Source organism: Lacerta agilis, chromosome 8 (assembly GCF_009819535.1).
Source record: "Lacerta agilis isolate rLacAgi1 chromosome 8, rLacAgi1.pri, whole genome shotgun sequence".
NCBI classification, from domain to species: Eukaryota; Metazoa; Chordata; class Lepidosauria; order Squamata; family Lacertidae; genus Lacerta; species Lacerta agilis.
The window spans coordinates 58826821-58850240 of NC_046319.1; the positions used below are offsets into that span (position 1 = coordinate 58826821).

General features: G+C 48.0%; 1 protein-coding gene across 2 annotated transcripts in view; it reads right to left on the reverse strand.

Annotated features, from left to right (window-relative positions):
- TFAP2E (transcription factor AP-2 epsilon) overlaps window positions 1–14436 on the reverse strand; it is a 79413-nt gene extending 64977 nt beyond the window's left edge. Inside the window, exons 1-3 of one of the 2 annotated variants that reach the window (XM_033157723.1) lie at window positions 14073–14436; window positions 3830–4285; window positions 401–452 (exon numbers count right to left, since the gene is read on the reverse strand). In XM_033157723.1, the coding sequence (XP_033013614.1) occupies window positions 401–452; window positions 3830–4285; window positions 14073–14120 (556 nt within the window). In that variant the 5' untranslated portion in view covers window positions 14121–14436. Of the gene's footprint in view, window positions 1–400; window positions 453–3829; window positions 4286–5407; window positions 5734–14072 lie in introns of those variants that run through there. The other variant, XM_033157724.1, reaches the window with a different exon arrangement.
- Window positions 14437–23420: the final 8984 nt, after the last annotated feature.

Below are 23420 nucleotides of genomic sequence, written 5' to 3' on the forward strand. Positions count from 1 at the left end.
CCAGTAGAGCGAGATGAGCGCCGCAACCCCAGATTCGTCCACAACTGGACCTAACGGTTAGGGGTCCCTTTACCTTTGGGGTCCCCCTGTATCCCTCAACAAAAGCAGAGCTTCAGTCAAATCCCACACCTGAAAAATGGCGGTAAGCCAATAGGCTTACATACATCTAAGAGCAAAGATGGGGAATCTGAAGAGAGGCCAAAGTCCTAGGGATGGTCTCAATAGCCTGGATTCTACTACAGTACATGCAAACACAAACACATACTAGTTGGCTGTGCCAAAGCACCCCGTCCTGTTCTGAATGTTGGTTCCCATTTTCAAGCTTTCCATGCCCATCCCCTTCAAAAATTCAAAACAACAAAACCATGAAACCATCCCCAAAAGAGGCAAATTTCCTTACCTTTCTTGATCACAGACTGGTCCAAGAGATTCATGCCAGTTTCATCCACAGCCTGAAAGAACAACGGGCAAAGATTATTTACGTGGCTTTAGCATGCAGAGTTGTTATGCAAGGATTAGGATTACTGCAAGTATCCACATGAAGCGTTTTTAACATTCGAGACACTAGATGGGAATATAAAGTTTAAGCTGTGTGGGATAGGGGGAGATGAAGAAGCCAACCCACATCTCCATCAAATATAGGGGCTTCCTAGAGAAATTAAAGGTGGTTTAAAAAAAAATCTGTAAGAGGAAACGAAATTATCTCCTTACAACATCTCCTTACAGCATCTCTCTCAAACAGGAGTTTTAAAGAGGCATTGGAATCGTTAAATAACTTTTTCATATTTTGAGAAACTTTATTTCATAATTCAGAGGGAGAGAGAAGGAAAGGAAAAAACCCTGGCAGGCCCTCCCCCTTTTATTACTCAAAAGCAAGCAAAACAAACAAACACACACCAAGAAGGCCAGGTTTCTAGAGGGAAATAAACCTCAAGAGAATCCAGAACCGCTCTTTAAAGATACATGGCACAATTCAGCTAAAGGCAAACACTTCTAAACCCTATTGAGCCCCCATTAAGCCCCTATTGGGAGAGATTTATGTATCTGTTTAGCTTCCGTGGAAACATCTGGAACCCAAGCCTGTGATACAAGCTTTGGAGCAAGACCTTTTTTTGAATAAACTTGAACTCAGGAGTAACTACGAGCATTTGAATTGTATTTGCTTATTTATTTTTTTGCTGGAACCAGGAGCCAAATGATTGCTGTGTTCAGGAGAAAAACAAAAATCCAAGTAGGGGCTCCCTCCCCACATCTTACTTCTAGTTAACTATTACTGGGAGTTCGCTTCCTTGCACTTTCTGAGTAGGTTTCAAAACTCAGAAAGTGATTGCTTCGAAACATCAGTACGGCAATTATGGCTTTTGTTTGTTTGGCTTTTAAACCTAAAAGGTTTTTTGTTTTGTTTTGGTTTAGTAAGAAGCCACCCCACAATGTCATTTTCCTATTTTTGGTTGTGGACATGTTGTTCAAACAGAGAAAGTCCTCGACTAAGCCAGCAACTCCACCTCCGCCTGTAGATATGTACCCAAAATGACCCAATAATTGCCCGGGACCTTGACTGTCATCTCTCCTTGCAAACAGTTTTGAGAGACTCAGTCGACAGCCAACAAAAAGATGGCAAAATGCCCCGGGGCGGAAAGATTGTTGAAAATAAGAATGACAAAAACGACCAAATGATTGGGGGAAATGTCCATTACTATTATTATTTAATTGTTTCACTTATTTTAAAAAATATAAATAAATCAGGGAGCTATGGGTTGTGTACCGCTTTAGAGCCATTGAAATGAATGGGCATGACTAAACTTCGGTCCATTGATTTAAATGCGTCTACTCTAGGTAGAAGTTAGTCAGAGACAACCAAATTTACCGGCGGCAGCAGCAAAAGACCTCAGGTCCACACACACGAATAGGCAGGAGTAGCGCGATCCTGCGCAGGATTACACAGAAGTAGGTGCCACCGAGTTCAATGAGATTGCTTCCTTAATCCTTAATAACTTCTCAGCCTTAAACGTATTTTTAAAATGCAGGGGGCAGATTCTTATTGTTGGGGGTGAGCCATCCGGAATTAAGCATTTAAAAATCCAGTTGAATTCAACGGGAGAGAGTGAGGAACAAAAGCCAGTTTTTACTTAAACCTCCTATGGAAATCCACGGGATGCAAAACAACTCCGGCTAGAGATCGAACCCTTTGTTAGGTCTGAAGGAGCAGCAATGCAAAGTAAGGAAAAAACCCTGAGCCTGCAATCCTAACCCCATTTACCTACGAGTAAGCCCCACTGAATTCAGCATGACTTACTTCTGAGTAGACAAGGTTAGGATCGCAGCCAAAGTCCCTTACTTGGGAGCAAACATGGCCAGGTGTGCAAATATGGGTGGAAAGGATTAAAATAATTCAAGGCACTTCCTGAAGCAGGGATCGTGCGTGATCCTAAACGGGATTCCCCTCTTCTACGCTTCCCTCAGACTAATGTGTCCTGTCCAGCCTAATCCGAAACGGTATTTATTTCTAATTTTTTATGTTGTTTTTGCAGCGGTGTGTTCTGCCTGAAACCGGAGCAAGACCTTTTTTTTAAAGCCGTTTCTACGATTCTTGGCCGTTTTAGATCCGAGGGTGGGACGGGCGGAAAGAAAGAGAGAAAGAAAGAGAATCAGATAAGGCGAGCGGAGGATTCGCGATGGCCAACAAGAGACTTCTGGGTTTGACTCTAGCAGAAACCATTTTTTTCCGCGGAAGAAGAAGGGTCGAATATTCAGAAAAACTGCCCAGTCGCGCAAAGCTAACGAATCCTGACCATTATCTCATTGGAAGTAAGTCCCACCGATTTCAATAGCACTTACTCATCGGTACGTGTAGATAGGACTTCAGCACTGGGGGAGGCATTTTTTCCTCTGTGTCGTCGTCGTCCAGTCCCGTCCCGTCCCGTCCCCCTAGTTTAGTTTTCATCTTCGTCAACTACAATTATTATCGCCGTTCTCTTACTGTAAAGTGTTGGAAATATCGTTCCATCACTTCATTTTAAAATAAATAAAACGCATCTATATCAGGTTTTGGATAAAGACAGGAGTGAAGCTTGCATCTTTTAAAATTAACGATTTGGGGTATTTAGTAAAATGGCTTTTAAAGAAAGGAATTGTGAAAGACGCGCAGCCTCTCTTGAAGCAGGCAGTGATTTGGGGAGGAAGAAATGGGCAATGTATTACGATTATTATTATTTTTAGAGGGGGTGGAGAGAAGAGGGGGATCACCTAAGGAGGCAGTTAAAGTTTAAAGCTGACATCAAACCCTCGTTTGATATATTCGCCACCGTTTTACAATTCCCGGTAGTGGAGAGGGTCGGCTCGGGAAAGTCTCGGCAGAGGAGAGGCGTTTGTTTCTTTTTACTCGGAATAGGTTTCATCGAAATTCGACGTCGATAGGCGCGGGGACGGGATGGCGGGCCTGAACTGTGGGACGAGGAGTGGGAGGCTCCGCTGCTTGCACCCCATCCCTTTCTCCTGCCTTTCTTTCTCCCAGGGGGCTTCCTAAGTTAGTGACAGGCCAACCACCAACATGACACACACGCTAGATTCCCATGGGGAGGATAGAGGGCATTGAACTCGGTGGGACTTCTTTCTGCGTCAACCGACAGGCCCCGGCTGCAGTTCCCAGGAGCCCGCAATATTTGCTGGAGAAGGGGCTTGAAACCTTCCCCCCGACAGGCGGTTGCCACTTTCTCTTTTACTGCGCGCCCCTCGACAAGAGCGCTGGCCACCAGGATCCGATTTTTGTTCCCCTAGTTCCCGGGGATTCCCCCCTTTGGGGAGCCGCCCGAGCCAACCGCGTGCCTACCTGGATGTCCTCGATGCTGTGGTGGCCCAGGGCGTGCAGTCCCAGCGGCCCGTCGCTCAGAGCGTGCGCCCCGTCGGCCAGGCCGTGGAGCAAGCGCGGCACGCCGGGGTAGTCCCTGCGCGGGTCCAGGCCGAGCGCGCGGTGCGTCTGCGAGAGGAGGCCGGCGGCCGCTTCCTCTTGGCGCGCCCGCTGGGAGTGCCAGCTGCTCTGCTGGTGCTGGTGGATGGGGTTGATGGCGGTGTAGGGGTCGCCCAGGTGCGGGTAGCCGGTCTCCTGGCTCTGTGAGTAGGGCAGCGGCGGCTGCGGGTAAGGCGGCGGGAAGTAAGGCGGCTGGAAGTCCGAGGCCGGTGTGTGGCACAGAGGGGGAGCCGACGAGTACGCCGCCGCCTGGTTGAGCGACGACAGCTGCGAGAGGCGGCCTCCGGTGGAGCTCCCGTTCAGCCCATCGGAGCGGTCCTAGACACGCGAGCAGAGGAAGGAAGAAGGGAAGAAAGAAAGAAAAAAATGGTCACTGGAGAGAGCCACGCTGCCAGGGACTCTGTTCCTTCTGCCCTCCCTCTTTGCCGGGAGCGCACGGCTCCTCCGGGGACGCAGCGTCGCCAGGGAAGGGCGCGTAACCGGGCCTAAGATCGCAGTTCCCCGAGGGCCCCCTGCCTCAGAAACACCTGAGCCGCAGGCAAGGCGCATCTCCGGCCTGCCGAGCCGTCCTCCTCGCCTTCTCCCCCCGCACCCCAGGGCAAGCCGAGCAGCTTCTGCGCCCAAACGCAGCTCCTGCCTTCGACAAAAAGCGCACTGCTTTGGGCATTCGACGCCGAGGCGGGGTGGGGAACCACCGTCTAACAATCTCCTCTTTGCAGCTGGTCTGACTTTCCCGCTTAGAAACAAACTTAACTTTTTAAACGGTGAGGTGGAAAGCACCCAAGACACAACAAAAGCACGATAGTTTGTTGAGGGTGCCCGGCAAAGGCACCCCCGGCCCTTTTCGCTCCCGATTGGGGAGATCGTCCTTGCTTTGTTTACTGTAATCTCCCCCCCCCCCCAATAGCAACTGAACCCCTTCCCTGCCGCATCTCGTTTTGCTTTCAGCAAGGAGAAAAATAGTGAAATCCGAACAGGGAGGGGGAAGAGAACCAACAATGCGCAGCCGTTGCATAAACAATACTAATTTTTAAAAAGCCTCCTCTCCATAGACAGCGGGTCTTTTATTTGCTAGTTGCAAACTACCAGAAGCAGCACGTCGGAAAGGTCTCCTTGGCTTCTCCTTCTCTCTCCCCCCTTGCTTTTGTAATCGACTCCGCCGCCTCGGTGTGTCCCCCTCCTCCCAATCCTCCAAAGGAAAGAATTAAACCATCAACTGGGGACGCTGCGGAGCCCTGACATCTGGCCAACATTAAAGGGTGAAATCTCTCTTAATTTAGAGGTATAGGGTTCCTTCAATTAACTTTCTATTCGAATGAGTTTGATAGAGAAAGCGGAAAGCGTATTTTCTTCTCTTTTTCCTCCTTCCCACCGTCCCCCGTCCGGCTCCCCCCGCCCCCCCGCAAATAAGCGCACACACACACACAGAGTCCAACTCACCATGGCGGAATATGTGTGAACCAACATCTGGACAGCAGCCAAAAAAGCAACAACGAAAATCTTCTAGGAAAATGCCCCCAAACACGGGGGGAGGGTGTTTGTTGTTGGAGGTGGATGAGAATAACAACGACGGAAGAAGCAGCCCCCAACCCTGGCGAAAGAATCCGTCAAAATCTGGTGGTGATCTGCGCTGCCATGGATGGCCTTCCCCGCCGGTAGCCCAGAGAGAGGCGCGGTGGGATGGTGGCTTCTTCTTTCCCCGCGAGCCTTTCCCTTTAACAGCCTATGCTCCCGAGTTCTTGTTCCCTCTGAGCCCAATGCAACTCCATGGACTCCAGTTATAGAGGCGGGAGCGCGCCCAGAGCGCCGGGAGCGCGCGTTAAAGAGACAGAGCGCACGGCCGTCGCCTTGGGTGTTTCGAGGATAGATTCGGCTTCCGCAGCGACTTCAAAACAGCGTCTGAACGCGCGGGGTCGCGGAGGAAGAGAGACCCAGCGCATGGCAGCCCAAATGTGGTTACTAGGAAATAAGTAGCAGGGAGCTTGCAGAGGAATAAGCCCCGCTGAACAGAGTGGAGATTTATCTCCGAGGAATCATTCCAGGATCGGGCTGAGATCCTACCCGCACATAGCTCCATACTAAATATAGTGGGATTTAATTCAGAGTGTCACAGACATAGGATTGAGGGCCAGGGCTGTATTCCTACCCTTAATTACTTAAAAGTAAATCTCACTAAACAGACTTTGATACGGGACGCATCTTCCGGGCGAGTAGGCTGGCGTTAGGGTTGCAACGTATCCCTTAGCAGTAAAGCTAAGTTAATCATCACTTAAGGCTGCAATCCTATGCACAATCTTCCTTGAGAGCATATCCCATGGAGCTCAGCGGAGCTTGCTTCCGAGTAGACTTGTATAGGCTTGCCCTGCTAGTAGATCTGCCTGTCATCTGGGGCACAACTGTTTGCCAGAAATTCAAACTCCGCTTTGATTGTTGTTCTTAGTTTTTATTCCCTCCTCCATGAAATAAAATATTTATATTTAATAAAAGGTGAAACTTCAATAACTTCGTCCGCCTTGTCTGTTCTCGCTACTCATCCCTTCTAATCCCACATCATGCAATCTCCTAAAAAATCTAGATGTGTAAAAATGCCACTTTCACAAATGGCCAATGTTTCTTCCTCGAGGAGAAGGGGCATTTTATATTATTATTGTCTTTTTATGACAATACTGTGGGTTGTATCCTACCCAGAGTGGTCCCATTGAAATCAATGAGCACCACTAAGTTAGGTCTATTAATTTCGGTGGCTATCCTCTGAGTATATTTGGTTGGCTACAACTTCAAATCCACTTCTGCGTTTGTAAGGGGGGGGGTAGCTTTGGTTTTGGCGATTTCTCCTTAAACTTCAAAAGAGCGACTGAAATTTGTGAAAGAGCGGGGTGGATGGGAGAGAAGGACCCGAGCCCCACTAGTGCCTGCTGTGTCCCGCGGGTGGGCCGACATCTGGGGAACGCGCAGGGCAGAAGAGCGGCGTCCCCAAGACACTCTTTTCTGGCTGTTGGTGGACGGGTGGGGAGAGCGGCGGCTTTCTCCGTGCCGCTCTTAGCTTTAATTTTATTAGGCCCAACAAGGTGATAATTCTGCCCCCACCTCCCCGCTCCCTTCCTGCTGCTTCTTCCGTATCAAAGACAGCAAGGAAAGCGAAGGCCCCGCAGCGATGGAAAAACATCGATCCGCCCAGCTAGCTCGCAGAAACTCTCAAGCGAAGCGCGACTTCCGCGGCTGCTGAAATGGACAAGGACTTTGCTGCGCTTGGGAAAGCGCTCCAGTTTAGGACGCGTAGTAGGAGAGATGGGGGGGGGGGGAGTTGGCGCTTATTTTTATTTATTTAAGGAAGGTTGGCTCCCTCTTCAAAACCAAGGGCGATGGATAAAGGGCATCCCCAGGAGAGAGAAGGGAGCTACCCTCCACGTTTGATTTATCCTGAAGTTGCTGCTGTTGGATGGGTGGGTGTGTTTTAATCAGGCCATATTCCCTTTCACAGTCGTCCCCCGGCAGTGAAAAGTTTGAAAAAATAACTCTCATCGCCGATTTAATCGCATTACGCGTGGAAGCCAAGGCCACTGTTTTTCACGTGGCGCGTTTTTCAGTCCTGGGATTCAGTCACTCAGACTCGAGCGCGCTATCCGTTGAGTTCAGTGTAATTAAGCAAAGGCTGGAGCTGTTGGGGGTGGGGGTGGTATTTAGGATCGGAACCTTGCAGCAAGTTTACTCGGAAGTAAATCCCGCGGGGTCAGTCCCCGGGGAAACGACCCATACACACGCAACTTAAGGCCCCAATTTGGATATTGAGACGCGCCTGCTATAGGATTGTGATGGGTTTAATCCTAGGGGCGCGCCTCATCCTCCGGTCCTCTCCACTTTCGGAAATGAATTTTAACATCGTTCCCCCCCCCTCAGGTGGGTGCGAAGGAAAGGGGTGAGGGGGAGGATTTTGGTTTGAAGTGCAGCAATTCGCCCAAAGTCAGGTCAGTTATCTAGGTCCTAGCAAGGGCTGAGTTAAGGGAACGTCTTAGGGCTCAGGTCAAATGTATGTAGGCCTTGTAGTCTCATCGACTTCCAGGGGGCAGTTAAGAGTGGTGGTGGGGGACTGGAGTCTTTGCACATTAATACAAAAAGCGGCTGTGACACTTTAAGTGCTGTAGGGTTTGCCTCTGGAATCTGTGCCCTCAGGATGGCACCGTGCAACGTCTTCACTCAGAAGGAAGTCCCATTGAATTCAGTGGCAATGCTCCCAGGTGAGTGTGCGCTGGATTGCAGCCTTAAAAATTCTCTTCGTTGAGTCCAGGTCTTGTCGCTGTGTTTGCCATATATACAAAGGCAGGTTGTTTTGAAAAGCTGCCCATCCAGAGAGTTCAAAAACCGCGCTTACATTTCTGACCGCAAGAACAAAATCGATGCTAGAATAACATTGGAAGCGCAGTTCCCTGGACGACCTTCGCCAGCCGGGCGCCCTCCAGATGTTGACTGGGGCTGATGGGCATGGGAGTGGCCAAGGGGGGAAAGAGGGGCAGCTACCCCCTCCCCAAATCAAGTAAATCAATAAAAATACTCAACTAACTGAGGTTCTGCTCCCCTTAACATAAATCCTGGCTACGTCCATGCTGATGTGAATTGCAGTCCAAAATATCTGGAGGCCACCACGCTGGCGAAGGTACTCCTTAGTTCCCGAGGCCAAATCTGGGGGAAGGCCCACGATGATAATTTCTTAAGGACCAAAAGAAAACAGGAGGGAGTCCCAGTAGATCTCCGCCTTCTGTTGCAGGTGGCTTCATTGGCCAGCTCATTTTTCAATCTTGCAAATACCTGAGAAAGCCCAACTAGCAAACAGAGCATTTCCCCGCGCGCTGGTTAAGAGTGTCTGCCTGAAATATCACTAGTACCAAAGACGTATATCGCAGCATGCAGAAATTATCTCCGCGCAGAGCAGCTGGGGCCCGAATCCCAGAACCCTTGGAGACATCCCACCCGCTGTAGAATCTATGACGCTTCAGCTAGAATACAAACGTGTTTTTGCACGCACGCACCCGCACGAGGGACGCTCACGATTAACGTTTTAGGAGTGCGCAATCTATGTACCTGTGCGTTCAATAACGTGTCATGTACAGTCTGTGTGCCTAATAGCTAAGTGTGCAAATGTACAATTTTACACAAGCGCCTGCACACGGGTAGAGACAGCTTATACCTGTGTTCGGTGTAACGTGCGAACATGCTGCGTATGTAACTGAACGCACGCGTAACTCGCTGGTTAACAGCTGGCCTAATATAGCGTATCCAAGAGGTGAGTGCCCCAGCTCACACTCGCTCCTGAGTAAAACACCACCGAAGATAGAGGAGCTTACCACTTAGTAAACGTGAATGGGATCCCGCTTCACATGTACTTCAAAGAGACACAAACGTGTCTCCTCTGTCCAGAAAAACTATGTACAGTATGTCTATGTAGGAATGAGCGTGTTAACCAGGCATTATAGAGGGGCGCGAGGGGGAGAGAGCCAACATTATTCAGAAGGAACCTGGAATATACGTGCAAATATCCTCCCCAGCGACCTGGTCCTTCAAAGGTCCCCCTCGCTACAATCTGTCTCCTTTTCCGTGCAAGATCCCGTTCTGATGTGCGCACTCTATAAGCTGAGTGATGTGTCATTTCACGGGAGAACTGCCGAGCGCCTTCTTCAAGCCCACCCACCCCCCTTCCGTTTAGTCTCTCCAGGAGGCGCAGAAAGTTAGTCTCCTTCAGCACCAAGTCTTTACCTACCTCAGTCAACACACGCATTAAAAAGTAGGAGCACCCGTGAAAGGCGAACGAGCCTCTCTCCACAAAAGACACCTTCGCAGGATGAAACCAAAGACCCACTGAGTGGAAAAGCAAGGGCGTTACAAGAGCGGCCCGTTCCTGGCACACGCGCACCATACATGTAAAGCACCTCCCCGTCCCCTCAGAAAGAATCGTGGGAACTATAGTTTGCTCCCCACAGAGCACCCTTAAACTACATTTCCCAGGATAATTTTGAGATGTATGCTTTTAATGTGCGATGTGGTGTGTGCACAAAGGAGGTGATGGGAAGGTGTTGGCCTTCCTTGTCGTTTTGCCCCAGCAGCCTCCGACATTCAGAGGTATACTGGTCCTGTACATGCAGGTTCCATTGAGCTATCGTAGCTTAACAGTCCTTTGATAGACTTCTGTATAAATCAGGGCTTCTCAGGTTAAGCATGTGCAGACTACCCTGGGAATAAGCCTCATTGAGCATAGCAGAACTTGCTTCTTGGTAAGCAGGCTGAAAAGTTGGCGCTGTTGACTCAGCCGACTCTTCCCACGAAACGAAAAAGCTGCAAATGTGACGATCTGAAGCGCGAGTCGTTCCTCGGCTAAGGGATGGTGTTCCAGCCCTTTGAACGTTTCTTCCCCACCCCTTTTCTGAACTTCCCCCCCAAGATCTACAATATCCTCTCTGTCTCTTTTTTTGCTTTCTTTCAAAAACGAAGTGAAGAGGACCCCGGGATTTGTGGACAGTTGGAAGCAATCCGAAAAGACCTGGAGTCGACTCCACCAGCCTCCCTTTCAGCTGGAACAGAGAAAGAAGAACCGGGACATCTAGGAGTGGATTTGCCCAAAGCTCTAAAAAGTCATAATGGACACAATATCAGAAGGCAAGGACTGCCACCGTTTATTTGGAAGTTCAAAGAGGAAAAGAGGAGAGCATAACCAGGCCCTGTGTCGCCCGTTTGAAGGAGGAGGACTGGACTGATATATATTAACTTTTTATTCAGGTCTGCGAAGACAAGCTGGATAGCATTTTAGGATCAGCTTATATTTGCGGATTTGTTTCCCGCCACCAGCGTGGACAGAGCAATGAATGGCTCGTCCTAAAGCCGGACAGGGAAAAGCAACTTTTCAAAAGGGAAAAAGGAAGTGGGGCGCGCAGTGCTCTTCATGTCCCTGCGAAGACTCGCTCGCTCCAAAACTTCTCTGGAACACGATCCATCCCAAGGCGACCGCTTTGAAATCTCAACCATTTCATGGTGGGAGAAGCGGTGGCTGGCGGCGATACAGGTTTCCTTGGTATCTGAAGAAGTGTGCATGCACACGAAAGCTCATACCAGGAACAAACTCAGTTGGTCTCTAAGGTGCTACTAGAAAGAATTTTCGATTTTGTTTCCTTGGGAGTAAGCCTCCGGTTGAACCCATGTGAAGATTTGCTTCCTGACTAGGGAGGGAGAGCCCTGCTGCTCAGGACAGCGCGGGGAAGAGCGCGAGGGGGGGGGGGGATTCTGCTGTCGAAACCAAACGGGACCAGGCGAGCGACTCTTTGCACGTCGAAGGAACTGCAGCAGAGTGAAAGGGGGTCGCCTTGTAGCTCCTGCATGCTTTCTTGGAAGTAAGTCTTGTGCAAACGGAAGGAAACTTCCTCCTTGGTTGCTTGCATGCATGCATGCATTTATTTGTTTGTTTGTTTGCAAAGGTGCTTAATATATTTATTTGATAAGATTTATATACCGCTTATTTGTGGGGGACGGGACCCAAGCGGTTTGCAAAAAAGCATCTCTGTGTGTGTGTGTGTGTGTGTGTGTGAGAGAGAGAGAGAGAGAGAGAGAGAGAGAGAGAGAGAATGAATATCCCTGGGGCCGCAGGCGCATAATCTAATATCGACTTCCTGGCAATCATGTACAGGATAGGGCTGAACCCGTGCTTCAATATGGATTGAATTGCGCCCACGCCGCATACCCAATGGAGATACCTATTTGTATCTTTAAAAGGGGGGAGGCGGGGAAAAGAAACTGAAAATCACAGCAAGCGGCTCCTGCAGCAGGAACATAACACACACCCTCCCCGCTTCTTCCTCTGCCAGTTGCCACTCCCGCCACTTAAAGTGGGCTTCATTCATTTGATGTGGCTTCTGAATCTCTTAGAGACCGTTTCAATAAATCACTGCGAAGCCTTAGGACATGGTCGCGTGGCATTTCTTACAGCTGGTTCCTTTTATTTGGGCAAGGGGGGGGGGGTGCGGGAGAGAAAGGGGCAGGTGCAGGGGAAGGGAGGGGGAGAGCCTTCAAGGGGGGAGGGGAGAATAACCACCACCACCACCACCACAACAACAGGCTCCAGTCAAATTTAGAAACACTCATAGCTAAGGTGCAATGCTCAGCAAACTTGCTTAGGAAATGTGGAAGCCCCAGGGATTTTCGCTTTAGTGCACGAGGCTAGGATCGGGCACCAGGTCGCAATAATTTCACCCGGAGAATTTTAAGCACGTGCCTGCAAACCAAGGGGGTTCAAAGGCTGCAATTTTAGGCATACTTACCTGGGACTAGAACGCACTCAGCACAGGAGGGAATTATTTCCAAGTAAGCAAATATAGGATCAGGATGGGGCAAAGGAAGCCGGACTTTGGCTGGATCGTGGCCAATAATAATAAGCAACGGCAATAAACAAACAAACCATATTTGTTCCAGGAGCCGGTGCTGCCTTCGGAGCCTTAAGGAAGCTAAATGGAGAGGTACAACTTTAAATAAACACTAAGCTAAAAATAAAAAAATAAAAATAAAAATACAATGCATTCTTTTAGCATTTCGATCAGGGTTTTTTCGGTATGGGGAATATTTTTCGATTTTTTTATTTTTTATTTTTTATTTTATTTTATGTGCCGTTTGGCTATTGCTTTAATGGTGATGACTGCCAGGACAGAGAATCTATAGTCTTTTTATTATTATTAATGGTTCGGTCTGCGGGCAAATCAGCGTCACGAGGCCACTAATATCGACAAGAACAACGACACGCCTCTAGACAACCAGCGGGGGGAACGTTTTTTTGCATGGGGAACTCACGATTCGGATTACCGGGGAGGGGGGGAACCGATCCGGACGGTTGTTGGCCGTCAGGAGGAAATGGATCCTACCCTGATTGAAGTCGGTTGCTTTTAGGTGAAATATTGAAAAGGAAGATACTTAAGAGGTCCTAAAAGGACCGCCGGAGGCAAAGTAAAGTTCATTCGGTTCGCTTTCACATCCCTGAGCTTGCTCCTAGTTGACGTGCAAGGGATTTCTCTAGAGTAAAAGGCACGATCCAGGCAAGGCACTGGACTTCTGAGGTAGCTCCACTGATCTCACTGGGAGACGTGAGCTCTTCCCTAGATGCCGTCCATTGAGTTCCCTCCGTGGAGCTGATGCCTAACTTGTGCTGGATCGAGGCCTATAAAAGGACGCCGTTTTGCGTCTGATAGCTGCAGCATTTCCATAGTTCAGCTCCAGCGTCCCTCCCAAATATTTCCCGCGCACCATCTCACGATCTTAGCCCTGCAAATATTATGATGTCCATGCTGAAGCGGAGAGAGTTTGTCTCGGCACCCCTTGGCAACTTACAGCGCCACGCACACCAGCTGTCTTATTAGTTTAATGGAAATAATTACTAGGCAAATAAAAATAAAACACTGTTTTAGCAACTTACATTAATTATGAATAAATACAATAAAATACATTTCTGTAACTCTATTCAATATCTCCCTTGATGCTTTGGGCTCACTTAAATTTAAGTGCCAGTGACTCTCGAGGAAGTCCATGGCAGGTTGCCGGGCCTCCATCCTTCCATCTTATGCCCACTTACTTGTGAGAAAGTCCCCTTGAGCTCAGTGGACTTACTTCCGAGGAATCGTGCGCAGGATCTGGAGCAGCAACCCGAGACTGTGCATGTTTCCTCGGAAGTAAGTCCGTCTGACCTCAAGGGAATTTACTCCCACGGGATCGTGTCTACGCGTAGGCATTCTTACGTGGAAATAACCCCCGCGAACATACGTGGCGCTGACTCCCAAGCAAAACCCCAGGTAGGAAAGCGAACGTTAAATGAGAGCGTCGCTGCAAAAAGAACGAAAACCGCCAGCCTTAACAACCCCGATCCTCTGCTGCAGGTTTGCACGGATACAAAGCCCACTTGCGTGCAGCGGCGCTTTACTTCCGAGGAAGCACGCGCACCGGAGGCTTTGCGCCCCTTATTTGCAAGGAAGCAGCTTACCTCTCGCACCGGCCGCAGGCGTGCTTGCCTGGCACGTCCAGCCAGCGTGGCTGAGCTAGGCAAGGGGGGCTTTGCACCCAGCCAGGATGCGTCCTGCTTGCTTACCTGCAGGTAGTAGCGCTCCTCTTTGATGTTGCCCGACTTCCAATGCATCCCTGCGGTGCAAAGGTGCGAAGCGCAAAGCGGTGGAGACGGGACACCCCCAAGCCCAGCTCTCCTCTGCCTCCTTCCTTCCGTCTTGCCACTCCTGTGAGATTCAGGAGAATCTCTCTCTCTCTCTCTCTCTCTCTCTCTCTCTCTCTCTCTCTCTCTCTCTCTCTCTCTCTCCGTGTGTGTCTGAGTGGGCAGGAAAGTTGCACCTTGGAGGCGATTCAGAGCAGCCCCCCACGAAAGACGCTCAGAGTCCAAGAGGCTGCGCGGAGCCCCGAGGGGGCAGCAGCTGCTCTGGTACCTCGGAGGCCTCTTCTTCTTAAGCCCTTCTTCCTGGGTGCTGCCGGAGGGGGGGGGATATTTGCTCTTCCAGCCCAGCTAGCCGCCCCCCTCCCCAAATTCGGAGCAACACTTGCGAGAGAGATTTCTGGCTGCAAGGAGCAGAGAGACGGGTCGGCCTTCGTGGGAATCGTGCAATCCAGACTTCTCGCTCTCCTTACACCACCCTTTCTCTTGGGCTGCTGCTGCTGCTGCGGAAGTTGAAAACAAACCCTAACAAAGCGAAGAGGAAGCCAAGAGGCTAGTAGATGTCTTGGGGGGGGGGGGCTTAGGTGGGTTTAGGTGCCTTCCAGGGGCCTTGTGCAAAAATCAGCAGAGCAATACACGTGAGTTCCCTAAGAGTATAAGCAGAGCCTGCTGGATCAGGCCAATGGCGCATCCAATCCAGCGTCCTGTTCTCACAGTGACTGAACAGTCATCTGTGGGAAACACGCAAGCAGGATTCGAACACAAGAGCCTCTCGCCCCTCTTGTGGTTTCCAGCAACTGGTATTCAGAAGCATTGCTGTGGAGGTGGAGCATAGTCACTATACATGGCTGGTAGCCACAGAAAGCCCCATGGGCGTAGCCAAGGGGGGCAGGGAAGCAGCTGCCCTTCCTAAATCAAGTAAATAAATAAAAATAACTAACTGAGGTTCTGCTCCTCCCCACCCGCCGAACATAAAGCCCCCCCCCCATGCCCGTCTGCTCCTTTCATGTTTCTATAGTAGGCTAGTTATGTTCACACTCCAGGGGTAATTGCGCAAGAAGTATCACAGGCTCCAAGGACACATTGCAGCAAGGCAAGAACGCTCAAGGAGGGTGCAAGGCAGGACTGGGGAGGGATGTAGTTCTGTAGCTGGTGTGGCCTCGGCAGAGTCCTGAGGGCTAGATGGAGAGGCTTGGCTCTCCGCTCCCTGCCTGTGGCTTCCCCATCTCTGCTATGGTGGTTGCTTAGAGAACAGCCCTCACTAGGGAAGCAGAGTTGACTCAGAATGGTCCGGAAGACACACCCACCAACTTCTTAGCCCCGCCTACAAATTCCAGACATAGAATCATAAATGGTAGAGTTGGAAGGGACCACGTGAGGATCATCTAGTCCAACCCCTGCAATGCAGGAATCTTTTGCCCAGTGCAGTGTTACATCCCTAAAAATGTAGGGCCCAAACCCATGACCCTGTGATTAAGAGTCTAACACTCTACAAACTGAGCTGTGTGTGGGTGACTCAGGCTATGTGCACACCACACCAGCAGCAGTTCAACTTGCATTTTCAATTGACTGTAAACACCAGAGAGGGAGCAGAGACATCTTCATCTGATTCACACCACCAGGGCTGGCCCCCTCAAGTATTTTATGGGGGGGGGGCTGAAGTGACCTCGGACCCTAGGAGTTGTCTCCTATGCACACTACTGTACTTGCTTTGTTTGCCTGCACCAAACTTCTGTTCAGTGAAGTTGTTATCTGCGCATGTGCAACAGCTGCCAGAAATGTACACACCTCATCTTAACTGTGCCAGAAGCTGGTCTGAGGGGCAGTACATCCACCAGTAGCAATCGTCAAGAAACTGCAGGAATACTTAGGGGTGGTAGCTAGCAATCAAACCAACAAACAGAGCACCGGCAGTGGAATAAATGGTAAACGTGTGCACAGCCTCAGTGGCAGGTACTTTGAGTATGCTCAGAAGCACTCTTGTCTCTTCCAGAGATGTCGGCAATGCTAGTCTGTTGCAGCACTGTTCTGACACTCTCATAACTGTGCCACACTGTTTTTCTCTCTGTGTGACCTAAATTAGATGAGGTGGATTGCTATACTTCAATATCATTGATTGGAAGAAGCTGGGAGTGGGGCTAGAATAGATCAAGCATTTGTTCCCCCTTATGACCAGTTAAATGCTGGCTGTTACAGAGTGTCCAGGCAGCTCAATGGACCAGACTAGGAATAGCAAATCCAGGCAGTTACTAGGATTTTATGGTGCACCAACCAGCTATATTGGCACAATAATATAAATATAATGCTACTGTAGTAATAATAAGTATTTGTTAGATTCCCAACTCCACCACAATGTTTGCATGCCATCTTTACCAGGTGTTTTCCATTGGTCATCATTATCGTCAGTTCCCTTTCCTCCCACCTTTTCACCTTGTGTTTCGGTGGTAGTGGTACAATATTTGGTGGCACAGTAAGGGCTCCGTCCGTGGGATACTGACTCCAATGGAAGTGGCAAAATTCCCTGCGCTTGTGGATGAAAACTGTGTTATTGGAGGAGATTAAGGAAACCACAAACCACACCCCATCCTAATTTTCAGACCAAAAGGCTCTGGCTTGCCAAAGTGTTTGGGGAGCAACTGGAAGATGATGGAAGCCTATTAAGGAAAGTATCACCAAGAGGATTTCCTAAGGATTTTCAAGTGGAGTCCACTTTAGGATTTGCGTGGCTCTTATAAGATTACCTCTACAAGTCTACATGTACTCTGATTGGGATTTTAAAAAAATGCAGCAACAAAAACTGAATTCTGTAACCTTATGCAAATTAGATAAATCTGTATAACCATAGTTCACATTATTTATTCTGTTTCTGCTCGTGACAGGAAGGGAGAAGGAACTACCCAGGCCACTTGTTGACCACCGGAAAATTAATCAACTCTGTGGTTTTTGAGATTTAGCCAAGCATTGTCCATATACTCTCAAGCATATTATTGCAACCATGAGAGCTAGATGGTTTTAAGAAGGAAAAAAAACAAAAGCAGAGATTCTCAGGAATTTCATACTGAATATGGAACCTGGGTGTTTCTGTGCTTGTGTAGATATACACAGCCTAGCCAAAAGCATCCTTCTGCTGAAATTCTGATAAGTGCAGCTTTCAATAGGTGGCTGTGTTTTCTTCTCATATTGTTTTGGAAAGTGCAGACCTGATACATTCCACTTAAAATGTGAATATAATTTTTCCACCATCCCTAGTGGTGGGAATTGGAGTCAAACAGCACCAGAACCCACCATGTTTTGTGGACTTCTCTTTACACTACAGCAGATGTGGAGGGGATCTTTGGCCCTCCAGTTGTTGCTGGACTCCAACTCCCATCAGCCAGCTTAGCCGGTGGCCAAGGATGATGGGAGTTGTAGTCTAAGTCTAATAGCACCTGGAGGACCAAAGGTTCTCCAGCTCTGCTTTGTAACAACAGTATGTCAAGCTAGAGAGCTGATCAGAAATACTGATGCTTCTGAGGAATATTTGCAAGTGGTCTGAAACACTAGGAGTGGGGAGCCTTCCTAAAACAGTGCCTCTTGCTACACAACCAAGGTCCATTAAAATTTACTCAGGTGTGGTCAAGAGATCAGCCCTCTCTTTCTAGGCCTCTCTGACTTCTGTTTTTGGGCAGGAGCTTCTGTTATACTAGCCTGTCCACTTCATTCCAAAAATCTGCCTGCTTGAAAAATGGGAGGGGGGGTCATTTGCGTGTGAAGAGGGTTGGGAGGGGGAAAACACTTTAGCTTAAACTGTAATACACTATGATGTGTGATAGACATTAACAAACAGAATCCCACATTAAATTTAATTTCATTCCACTCTTCCTGCCCGGAGCGATTGTTCCCTTCATTTTCATTTTTCCTCTGAATTCCCACAACTCAGGCCTCTTTGAATTCCAGGTTTAATTAACAATGCTCATTAAATGAATTTTTATTCCTTTCTTTTAATATTACTCTGCCACCTGTCTTTAGACATTGAGGGCTGACTGTTTATTCTAATTTATTTCTATTAAATATGGCATTAAAAGGAGCAATGAAAGCAGGCAGGGGAGAGGCAGGGAAGGCGGGGGGGGGGGGAAGCTAGAAGTGAAACCAGAGGAGCTATTCCCCCCTCCTTCCCCGGTTCCTGCTCTGTTTCTAACAAAGACAACCCAAAATGAATTTCAAGGACACAGTGCCTGAAAGTTCTGTGGGATTGCATTTGTTTTCCACCAGATCTGTTTCATTTGCTAAAATTGGATCAGACATGCTATATTTTGTAGGGATTTTCCACCTAATTCTTAAAGCCCATTGCTCATCTAGTAGTCTGTGTGATTCCAATTCTCTTTTTACAGGGAAAGAGTCAGAACAATGCAGTGGAGGGGGGCAACTCTGTTGGGGAAAGAAAGGCTGTGGAGATGTAGCGATGTGGTTTGTTTTGTTTAAAAGGGCAGAGGTGGGCCATGAGAAGGAACAAAAGTTAATACTGTTCTTGGCTCATCCTGATTTGTCACAACTGCCCCCACTTGCAATGGATCTTCCATATACAGGGGGAGGATATCGCTCAACTGGGATGAACAACAGGAGGAAGTCGCCGTCGTCATCATTTATTATTTACACCCCGCCCATCTGGCTGGGTTTTCTCAGCCACTCTGGGAGGCTTCCAATAAAATATTAAAAATACAATAAAACATCAAACATAAAAAACTTCCCTAAACAGGGCTGCCTTCAGATGTCTTCTAAAAGCCAGATAGTTGTTTATTTCCTTGACATCCGATGGGAGGGTGTTCCACAGGGCGGGTGCCACTACCAAGAAGGCCCTCTGCCTGGTTCCCTGTATCTTTGCTTCTCGCAGTGAGGGAACCGCCAGAAGGCCCTCGGAGCTGGACCTCAGTGTACAGGGCAGAACAATGTGGGTGGAGACGTTCAACTTCATGTCCTACTTGTAAATTTACAGAGACTGCTTGCTGACAGAAACTCAGTATTGGACTAGAAGGATCTTCCGTCTGCACCGGCAAAGCAATTATTGTGTTCCATCTGAATATTACAAAACATACTAGCAGGTTAGCAAGCTGCAACAGTGGAAAAGATGAGAAGCAGGATGATCCCATTAGTTCAACTAGTAGACTAGCTCCTCTTCTCCCAAAGCCATTTCTATTTCAGTCGTTCATTCATACATAGAGTAACTCTCATGTAATTTAAAGGATTGGTGCCTGAGTTTGCTCCCCCCCCTTCCCTCTCCACCTCCTTTCCTTTTGTGTCATTTCCCTCAGGCTGTAAGCCTGCAGACAGGAAACTGTCTTGTTTGAATTAATTGCATGCAAGCCATTCTTGGAGCCTTTTGGCCTATGGAGTAAGAGTAAATATGCTCTTAAGAAACATTCTTGGGGATGGCCCAGTCATATATTTCTAATAGGAGAGAGGACTGGGTATTTGTTATGTATGCTTATATAGCACATCTTCCAAATGCCCAACACTGAGCAAATCCTTCCTATGTAGTCTGTGCAGAGGTGGAGCAGCGTACATGCTGCGCACCCAGGGGCGGGGCTAGCCGCTCGTGGGGGCGGGGCTAGCCGCTCGTGGGGGCGGGGCTAGCATCCCAGGAGGGCACTGCCCGCAGTGAGCGGCAAGCATCCCAGGGGGGTGCTGCCCATGCTGAGCATCCCGGGGGAGGCGCGATGTCAACCCCCCCTGGGATGACACCCGGGGCAGACCGCACCCACCACACCCCCTTCCTCCACCAGTGAGTCTGTGACAACTCCCTGTGCATCTGCCATAGCAAGTGTGTCCATGGCAGTCTTGTGTTAACAGGGGTTAATGCTTTGCCACCTCAGCCATGATGTCCCCCACTCCTGGCTGTGTTCATAAATGTAGCTGGGTGGCTGGGAAGGCTTGGGCAGTTTCCCATGTGAAAACCATACTAGTTTTTATTATGGCATGTGTCCATCCGTGTAAACATGTACGCTGCTTTACAGAGAATCAGACAACTGCCTCAGGTGGACCATTGCTTTGAATCATTGAATCATAGAGTTGGAAAGGAGGAGCCCGAGTCCAACTGCCTGCAATGCAGGAATATTTAACCCAATGTGGGGCTTGAACCCACAACCCTGAGATTAAGAGCATCAGGCTCCACCAACTGAGTTATAAGAAGCTTCAGGCAGAAACTCTCCATAGCCTGTCAGGAATGGAATTGGAGGTACTGGTTCTGGTTAAATGTGTGAGCTTTCTATAACATTATTATTATTATTATTATTATTATTATTATTATTATTATTATTATTATTATTATTATTGCCAGCAGTGCCCGTCAGCTCTCTATATTAGACAAACAGGCCAAACCCTACACCAAAGGATAAATGGACATAAATCTGACATCAGGAATCACAAGATAGAGAAACCAGTAGGAGAACACTTCAATCTCCCAGGACATTCAATACAGGATGTCAAAGCAGCTGTCTTATTACAAAAGAATTTCAGAAATAGACTTGAAAGAGAAGTTGCTGAATTACAACTTATTACTAAACTGAAAACTATGGAGAGACTTGGTCTAAATAGAGATATTGGATTCTTGTCTCATTACACATGCTAAAGCTATTTTTGGTCATCTGCATACTATACCTTGCTTTTTCCTGTAGGACTAATTGCAGTCGTTAACAGTCATCTACAGGTTTACCATACCCATTGAGTCAATCACCCATCTCCTACTACCCTTCTGGAAAAAAAACCCACCCCACCCTCCCACTATATATAAGGGTCTGGTGAATTCTGTTTCAGTGTATCTGAAGAAGTGTGCATGCACACAAAAGCTTATACCCAGAACAAACTTAGTTGGTCTCTAAGGTGCTACTGGACAATTTTTAAATTATTTTATGTATTTCAATATTATTATTATTATTATTATTATTATTATTATTTGTTGTTGTTGTTGTTGTTGTTGTTGTTGTTGTTGTTGTTGTATACCACCCTTTATCCATAGATCCCAACTTGAATATATGAGCATGTACAGCTGGGTAAGAAAAATCTCAGGAGTGACTCTAGGGACTCAAGCAGAACTTGAGAGGAAAAATTCCTGTTTCCTCAGGTAGGGCAAGCCCTTTTTTAACGTAAGAGTGACCCCTAGTGGCACACCCTAAGAAGTACCCTGTGTTTTCTTTCTCTATTTACTGCCCATCAGCACAATGCATCAACTATGCATCAACTATTTAACTTATCTCTCTCTCCTTACCCGGGACTAAGCACCACAGAATTCAACAAGACTTACTTCCAAGTAGGGGATATGGGGAAAATTCGATTCAGTTCTCACAGTTAAAGGCAAACTTATCAAATTTGCACTTTACAGAAATTATTTCCTTTGAAACTGGCACTTTGCTTGACCGGGGAGCTGTGTTTCCAAATTTTGCAATGTGTGCAAAAATGCACATATTGGGGTAAAATGTGGACATAAATGCATTATATTAGCAGGCATGGCTTGCAAAAATGTGCCTATTTGTCAAAATACAAAAAATGTGCTTATTAGGAGAAATGCACATTAAAATGTTGACAAATTGTAATGAAGTGTTTTTTTCCCCCTTAAGGCAGATTCCTGCCGAAATGTGGAGAACTTAATTTAAGACTGGAGAAATTCACCTATCCCTGCTTCTGAGCAGACCTGGTTAGGATTTCACTGTTAAGTTTCCTTAACCTACTTGCTCTCACTCTGCTCTTTCCAGTTACAGGTGGGTAGCCGTGTTGGTCTGCCATAGTCAAAACAAAATCGAAAATTCTTTCTAGTAGCACCTTAGAGACCAACTGAGTTTGTTCCTGGTATGAGCTTTCGTGTGCATGCACACTTCTTCAGATACTGAAGAAGTGTGCATGCACACGAAAGCTCATACCAGGAACAAACTCAGTTGGTCTCTAAGGTGCTACTAGAAAGAATTTTCGATTTTGTTCTGCTCTTTCCATTCCTCCTCATTATTAAAATACTGTCCTACTCATGTGAAAATACTTCATGTGAAATACTCATCTCTCATAACAGCACTAGGGTGACTTGCCTAAGAAAATAAGATGTGGAGGAATTATACTGTCAATGAGAAATGCCTTTAGTCCCAAAAATGTCTATAGCCACAAACATTGACTGACATTGTGGCAGTGAGATGTCCTATGGACACATAGTGGGGGGCAAAAGAAGACAGTCTGAGACAGCAAAAATGTAAAACAGGGATGGGGAACTTGTGTGCCTCTGAATGTCATTGGACTTCCCCAGGCTTCCTGCCCCTGTTCTGGACAGTAAAGGGTTACCAAGTAGTGGAATGACTCCATCACCCAACCTTGCCATAGTTGTCCTGTAAAGGATGGCCAAGGCTTCCTGGAGGGCTGGGACTTTGCCTGGGCAAAAGCAGCCTTTGTCGTCTCTTGAATTGTTTTCCAGTCCTGCCTCCAGGGCGATACACCGCCTTACACATTAAACTGATTCAGAGGTTGTTCCTTCCCATAAATGAAATTACACTGCACGCCTAGAAAAGAAGGCAGCCTAAAAAGGCTATTATATGCATGACTGTGTGCAGCACTGTTCTCATGAGCAGGAAGTGACATGAGAACAGGTATGTAGTAAAGATACACTTTGAGCTGGTTATTCATGTAGAATCTTCCTTACGAACAAAATAAAAGCTGCTTTATAAAGCCATTCCACGGGTCCGCCCAGCCGCATTGTCTATTCGGACAGGCAGCAGCTCTCCTAGATCTCAGGCGAAGGTGATCCCATCCTTTAAAGCCGGATCTCAAACCTGGGACGTTTGAATGCAAAGCAGGTGCTTAATCCCCTAAGCTATGGCTCTTCTCCTCCAGGCAAAGATCATGGAACAAGGATGCTCTTTGCCAGGTTGTACCAGTGCAGCACCTGGCACTGTGATGCTGCATCTACCAACTTGAGGAAGAGCTTAAAGGCAGAGAAGTCAAGAGACAATGGAGTGCACCTCCAGGGGTAGTCAAACCGCTGCCCTAGCAGCGCTCAAGTGACCAAGCCTGGGAAGTGTGTATGGAGGTCCTGGGCTGCCTGGATAACAAGACCACCCCCCCTCAACCTCTCTGATGTGGTCTGAAGGAGAGCAGGGCAATACACTTGGCACCAGCTTGGCTGAAGCAACTGCTGGGAGGTGGTGGACAAGGTGCCACCCAACCATCTTAGGGAATCCACTCCAGAGTTGTGTAGGGTTTACTCCTTAGCCTTTTCTTCCCCTGGAGATCTCTCGCAAGGCAGCAGAGGTTTAGGATCAGTGTATT